Source organism: Sinocyclocheilus rhinocerous, unplaced genomic scaffold (assembly GCF_001515625.1).
Source record: "Sinocyclocheilus rhinocerous isolate Xijiao unplaced genomic scaffold, SAMN03320098_v1.1 scaffold562, whole genome shotgun sequence".
NCBI classification, from domain to species: domain Eukaryota; kingdom Metazoa; phylum Chordata; class Actinopteri; order Cypriniformes; family Cyprinidae; genus Sinocyclocheilus; species Sinocyclocheilus rhinocerous.
In genome coordinates this window covers 1,440,470-1,447,710 of record NW_015641608.1, presented here as the reverse complement: position 1 = coordinate 1,447,710, position 7,241 = coordinate 1,440,470, and the positions used below count along the sequence as shown (strand labels likewise).

The 7,241-nt window shown below is 36.1% G+C and overlaps 1 protein-coding gene across 3 annotated transcripts in view; it reads left to right on the top strand.

Moving 5' to 3' along the window:
• The first annotated feature begins 4,478 nt into the window (after positions 1–4,478).
• The window catches only part of LOC107755252 (OCIA domain-containing protein 1-like), a 6,847-nt gene continuing 4,084 nt past the window's right edge, over positions 4,479–7,241 (top strand). For 2 of the 3 annotated variants that reach the window (XM_016571975.1, XM_016571977.1), the window contains exons 1-7: positions 4,479–4,719; positions 4,900–4,984; positions 5,196–5,249; positions 5,783–5,830; positions 5,955–6,087; positions 6,341–6,570; positions 6,728–6,880. In XM_016571975.1, coding sequence (XP_016427461.1) covers positions 4,660–4,719; positions 4,900–4,984; positions 5,196–5,249; positions 5,783–5,830; positions 5,955–6,087; positions 6,341–6,570; positions 6,728–6,880 — 763 coding nt within the window. In that variant the 5' untranslated portion in view covers positions 4,479–4,659. Of the gene's footprint in view, positions 4,720–4,835; positions 4,985–5,195; positions 5,250–5,782; positions 5,831–5,954; positions 6,088–6,340; positions 6,571–6,727; positions 6,881–7,241 lie in introns of all 3 variants that reach the window. The other variant, XM_016571976.1, reaches the window with a different exon arrangement.

Genomic DNA, 7,241 nt, shown 5'->3' with positions numbered 1-7,241 from the left:
CACAACGGCGAGCTCTAAGCACAGTAGGCGTATGGAAAATATGGTCATGACGGTCATCCGCAACGCTCGTCGGATGGCCGAATACACAACTCAGTGTCAGTAGCAAATGCAATTACACAACACCCCTGAAGGGCACAAGAGGCCAGGGGCAAAACGATGTCTGATTATTTCATTTCTTCTGGGAAAAAAAGATAGGCCATTAAAATGCCTCTTTCATTTGTGGTAAAAATCCAGCTCTGTAAGGCCCGAGTTCCAAAATGCCCACATGTGCATTCATTTGCCACCTACACCAGACAGTCCGGCCCCACTCTTACAAGACCCTTTACTGTACCAGACAACGGATGACTCAAATCAAAAGCCCTCACTGTTTCTTGTTTCATTCATTCATGACAAAAATATTAAAAAACAAGGTTCTCACGAGAAAAAGAAGTGAAGAATCTGTTTCACATGCCACGCAAACATGTAAAACATGACTGTAATGTGAACTAGCCTATATCATATTTTCTGATTGCAGCTGTTGTGATTATGCCCTTAATAACTTATTAAACAAGAAGAGGGTGTTCAAGAGGGCGTAAAAACACTGCAACCTCAGGCACATTTAGATTAAAATTAGGACGGAGGAGCGAACCAATTCATCCCTTTCCCCTCCCTCTTAAATGACAAAATGATCCCATGGGATTACGACTATATTGCACTGTATATCTCTTTTCATTTATGTGGGACTAATTAACAAGGAGCATTAGTTCCAGCAAAGAAGCAATTACTGAGAACACATCTTAAACAAGGTAATTTACTAGGTTATTAATGCAAATAGCACAGTATCTGTCACTAGGATGCTTGTAAAAAAAATGAATAGGAAAGGGTTCTTGAAATATTCAAGCAGTTCCCTGTGTGGTAAAAGTTATAATCGTATGATGTCAAGGAGGATAATATATCAGTCATAACATATCTTGATATACAAGACCTTGGTCTTGTAGGGTTGCATAATATTGACAAGAAAAACAACCACTCACTGCTCTAAATTTCTGAGTATTTATATACACTGAACAAAATTATAAACGCAACACTTTTGTTTTTGCCCCCATTTTTCATGAGCTGAACTCAAAGATCTAAGACTTTTTCTATGTACACAAAAGGCCTATTTCTCTCAAATATTGTTCATAAATCTGTCTAAATCTACGCTAATATCGTTATCTTTATAGTTATCTTTATAGTTATCGCTCTTGGTGTGAACGGGGCTTAAGGCACACCTGTGCAATAATCATTCTGTCTAATCAGCATCTTGATATGCCTCACCTGTGAGGTGGATGGATTATCTTGGCAAAGGAGAAGTGCTCACTAACACAGATTTAGACAGATTTGTGAACAATATTTGAGAGAAATAGGCCTTTTGTGTACATAGAGAAAGTCTTAGATCTTTGAGTTCAGCTCATGAAAAATGGGGGCAAAAACAAAAGTGTTGCGTTTATAATTTTGTTCAGTGTATATATATTACTTCTAAAGTCTCTTATGGTCACCAAGGCTGCATTTATTCAATCAATACATACTAAAAACAGTAATACTGTGAAATATTATTACAATTATATATCATTTTTATTTTAATATATTTTAAAAATGCTATTTATTTCTGTGATGCAAAACTGACTTTTCAGAAGCAATTACTCCTGTCTTCAGTGTCACATGATCCTTCAGAAATAATTCTAAAATGCTGATTTGCTGCTCGAGAAACATTTATTATTATTATTAGCTATATGTTGAAAACAGTTGTTGAATATTTATGTGATGCAAAGGATTCTTTGATAAATATAAACTATAAAAGAACAGCATTAGCCTGTTTAAAATGGACTTTTTTTGTAACAATATAAAAATATTTGCTGTCACTTTTCAACACCATAACACATCCTTGCTGAATAAGAGCATAAATTTCTTTAAAAAAAATCTTGCTGGCCTCAAACTCTTAAATAGTAATGTATTATTAATTATAATTACTTAATTTGACAGCTACAAACACTGTATTAATTTGTTACTATTTATACTAATACGACAGCTTTTTCAATTCTTTAGCATTTTAGTAGCTGAGGTCTGCAAACTGGCATCAATAATCATGAAATTTCACTGCTACTGTTATTGACAATGTAATTATGTCATTTGTATAAGGTTTTTTATTATTATTCGACATACGATTTCACTTGAAACATGCAGAGATTTCAGATTAAAATAGCATGCTTCTATATCTATATATATATCTACATTTAGGAGCATTAATTGAAAGAAGAAGGTCTAAGCATTTAACTCCAATGCAACAATCCCATGCATCTGTCTCCCACCAAACCCCACTACTGTTTACAAGAGACACACTGCTGTCATGACACTCAGAGCAGCATGTTCAGCAGTAAGCAGGAAGAGTTCACACTCCTCTCAGAGCTCAGATCAGGAGTGTGAACTCTTCTCTGCTCACTGATGAACAAGCTGCTCTCTCACCAAATGCTGAGAGGCTGGCTGGGACACTAGAGCTGTTAACATCATTTATGACTCATGCACATGTTTGCATTGGACAAGCAATAAACATCAATGAGTCTTTCAAGTGCCAGATTTTATTAGATGAAAAAGATAAATGAGAAAGATGTGGTCTGGATTGAAACAAAACCATGTTTTTGTTTCAGCTCCAGGGTTTTACTAAAATTTCACACTTTTCCACTAAAGGAAATTTAACAGAAATCAAATTAAAAGATCGTTTTATGTAATTTGGTGGTTTAACACAAAATAAGAGTTGTTAATGAACACGAGTTTGGGGGTTTTAAACTCAGCCTAACAGCATCCTGGTACTAATACCGCAGATCTTTATATTATGACTGATATTTCCACCAAACTGCAGTTTTGTAAGAGTCTCTCCCTTCAGTCCAGCTTTCATACATGTTGCCCAAAGACAATTTCTCCAGTTTTTCTGATTGGTTAAGCGCAATGTTGTCTCATGTTAGCTCACAAAACTCCATGAAAAGTCACATAGTGATCTGTGCATTAAGACTTTAGTTTCATATGGCCTGCTCAACTCATGTACCTTACCAATGGTGTCCAAAAACGCTGTCTAGGTCGACAGCTCACTAGATTTTGTAACACAACCACTGACTGCACTCATCTTCGCTTCAAATGCAGGTCAACATAACATAACTTGACTACTAACTGATAATATCCTGCGAAGGAAAGTACATCTGATAGGACAACCGATGAGCGTTAAAAGTGAGAGCTGGCTCTGTCGGTCTTACATTAGACGTTGGGTATTTGAGGTTAGTCAAACAGAATTCGGCCCTTCTTACCTTTTTTAGAGCAGCTGCGCTTTTCCTCGTCAGTTAGCCTGCTCGCGCTAGCGCTGAAAACCCAATGGCTCTTCTCTCCAAAAGATGACGAGAACGACTCGAGCTTTACAAAAACAACATTTCACATCCGTTGACCTCTACCGTTCGATCTTACAGCTAATCTTCTCGGTCTTTTTTCGCAAAACACCTAAAAACTCGACGAATGACAACGTGCCCACCTCCCTGTCCATCAGATTGGAGCAGCGCTGGCTAACGGCTTTGACAATCCGCTCTTCTGATAGGGGAGTCGTGGTGTCAAGATTGCGGAGCTAAGCCCCGCCCTGCGCTCGCGGCTATGAATGCACTTTATTCACACGCTTAACAAACAGACCATTCTATTAGCTGATTGAGCTATCAATCAACACACACTGCTACTGGATTGGCTGAAAGGAGATCCCTCGATAATTCCTTCGGTTTGTCAAAATACACGCTCGTACACTGCGTAAGTAAAAATCAATACTTTTAGATCAGACCTCTTAAATGTTCGTTGTTTATGAGGATTAGTTTTTCTTTGCGAGGTCGATCGATAGATGAGGCAATTAAATGGCTATTGACATAACACTAAAAGTGATTAATACTCATATTGACACAAGTTATGATTTCTCTAAACTTCTCTAAATCGGTTCACAAACATCTGATCAGTTTTTATCTAATCTAGTTGCTTTCTCAGTTCAGACTACAATTTTATATTTATTTTTATATTTCACGCTTAATAATAATAATAATTGCTGTAAATGGGCTAATGCAGCAAGTATCATATACATGCGCATGTATATGTTCATGTTTGTCTGAACGCTTTCTTTGTCTTTTTTATTTATAAGAATATTAAAATGTATGAAGTTGAACTGATGTTTATTACATATTAGATATGTATGCGCTATGAAATCGTATGTTTAAATCTTATGAAAACTGTTCACATATACAGTCATATTAAGGCAAAGAAACAGATTTTTTAATATTTTGGTTATAAAATGTTTCATTTATTTAAAAAAAATGTGTTCGGAAATTACAATTAGTTATATTTTGTTTAGTTTTTTTCCGTGTTGAATTTACAATAAGGCATTCTTATATGTATATATATTCTTATAAGACATCTTTCCACATATTTTTGAGTTGTTATGAGACTTGTCATTGGTGCTTCCGGCTTAACTCCTGCACTTCCGGGTTAGTGTTGTTTGCTGATAAGAGTTGGAGGTCATGTAATAAAGTGTGTCTCTGGACTTGTTGACTCGTAATCCGCGTAATCCCATGGCTACTGCAAAAACATTATTGTTTGTATAATCGTGCTGTGCTTCTTGGATCAGTCATGTCGCAAGCTTCGTCTGGATTCACTGCTGCTGCTCAAGTCCCACATGGGTCTAGTAAGGTAGGCAGTAAATTCACCTGACAATGTTTATAAACCACATATTCTGTCCCTTACTGCTCTGTCTCATGCAGAAGTACTTGGAAAAGCAAAGTGTGTGTGCGGTTTTCTGTTTACAGGACAAATAGATCACTGATAGGGAACTTCCAGAAAGTTTCCTCACCCATAGTTCTGTCTTCACAGGGCTCTATTAATGCCTCGTATATTCCCAATGAAGAAGAGAGGCGTGTCTTCAGAGAGTGCAATTCAGAAAGCTTCTGGTACAGATGTGAGTAGTGCTCTACTTTAGTGATGAAACCTGTCATGATTTATTGCCACTTGTCTGTCATTCTGCCCAACATCTTTTTTGCGTTCCTTTTATTTATTTTTTGTTTTATTCCTCCCCAAAATTACTTTGCAAGATATAGTCTCAAGATGCTTCTGATGAGAAAGAACTTGTGAACCAGATTTGTGAACGTTTGCTCTCTTGTTATTTGCAGCCTTGCCATTTTCTGCCGTTGCAACTGCAGCCACTCAGGTAATGGTATCAAGAGGTACGTTCACATCCTCTTTCAAGTTTTTACTCATGTCTCCCATTGTCATGGAAAACCTAGATTTATCAGGGAATTTTAAAAATGGGAAAAGTCATTAAAAAGAATAAAATCTTAAGTAATGAAACTTTTTATAGTAGGCTAATTATAATCCCCCCCACCATTTTTCATTATTTTTAATGAAACCTGATTCCACCAAAATTTGAATGCTTCAGAATTTCCATAAAGAGATTGTGAAAGAAATCTGTATGAATAGAGTGGTTTAATCCAAGTATTCGAAGTAGACACAATAATTTTGTATGATGAACCGATTTAATTTAGACTTTTGTTCACATAGAAACAACTAACAGTGCACATATACAGAGCACATCAAATATGGTAAACCGAAACTCAACTGTTCATGCTCTTCATTTGTATTCTGAATATAAGCAAGTTTTATGGGTTTGGATTTTGGCGGTAAAACAATTTAAACAAAAAGGAGAACAAATTCGTTTTTCAAACATGTAAAATCTTATATTGTTATTGTTTATCCGTAGGAATCCTTACTCCATCACCCAGATTCGGCTCTCTTCCCAAAGTTGCATGTAAGTATCAACAATAGACAGCACAAATTAATAAAACACAGCTAAAACCAAGGATATATGATAAAGGGATATTCAAAGGCTACATTTTCCTAAGTACCTTTGAATATTTGTGATTTTTATGCAGTTGCTGGCATGTCTGGATACATTACTGGGAAAATGTCTTACATGACGGTCTGTGAAGAAAAGTTTAGAAAACTGGAGAACTCCCCACTGGGAGAGGCACTACGACAGGGACGTCTGCATCACATGCCTTCAGAGTAAGAACAATTTTAAGTAAGAATTTTTTTAATATTTAAATTTCTGTATTTTGTTTTTATAGTTAGAAATATAAAATAGCTTCTATCTATCTGTCTATTTTTTAATTGCATCTCTGATTTTAATTTTAATTTGTTAACATCATCACTCAAAAATTATATATATATATATATATATATATATATATACATTAATATATTTGAAGTAATTCACTTTGACAATTAATTTACACATGGTGATTAATTTTTTTTTTAGGCTAAACCAGTCAGATTTTGAGGATCCAAACCCATCAGAATCTCAACAGTCTGTTTCGGAGTCAGCGTTCCAACCTTCGACAGAAGTCAGTTCTATGCCTGAGAGAGACAGCAGTTACACCAGTGACTATCCCTACAGCAGTCCCTCCCAATCATACGACCCCACTCCTTTCAGTTCTGGATTTAGTGATTCTGGTCCTGTTAACATCAGGGATGATATTTCTCCTCAAGGTACTGCCACCCTTGCACAAAACAACATGTATAATTGTATAGACGTATATAAATAAATCTAAATGTGATTACATTTGGGTGAAGACATTTGTCATTGAATAAGGATTTGTCATCTGATTGGTAGATGTTTAACCAATAGTTTTCATTTGTCCCAAAGCTCCGCTCTATCCAGATGAGGATGTGCCCAAAAAGAAGCCAGTGTTGTATGAGGAACTGCGTAGCAAGAATAGAGAGAACTATGAGGTCACTCTCACACAGAAAGCTGAAACACTGAAACCACAAACAGTGGCACCAGTACCTAAGAAGGAAGGTGAGCTTCAGTAACTGATTTCCCTAAAATTTTAATTGGTCTATACAAGTAATGATTTGTGAGACTTGTAAAGATTCTAAAACGCAATCAATTTGAATATTTAACCTCTAAATGTCAAGGCATCCATGAATTATTTAAAAAACAGTACTGTGTTGGGTTGCCAACTGATGTTCAATGTATCATAAAGGTCCTGAAGCAAGTCTAGTTTTGAACCACTGATGTAGATGATGGCAAATACACTAGTTGACACGCCCACTTCAACTGACATGAGTGTTGAAGCTTGACTTTAATTTTGTGTTTGTATGAATATTGGCAGTGTTCGAACTATACAGTGGACTTTGGGGAAGCCAACTTGTTTTTT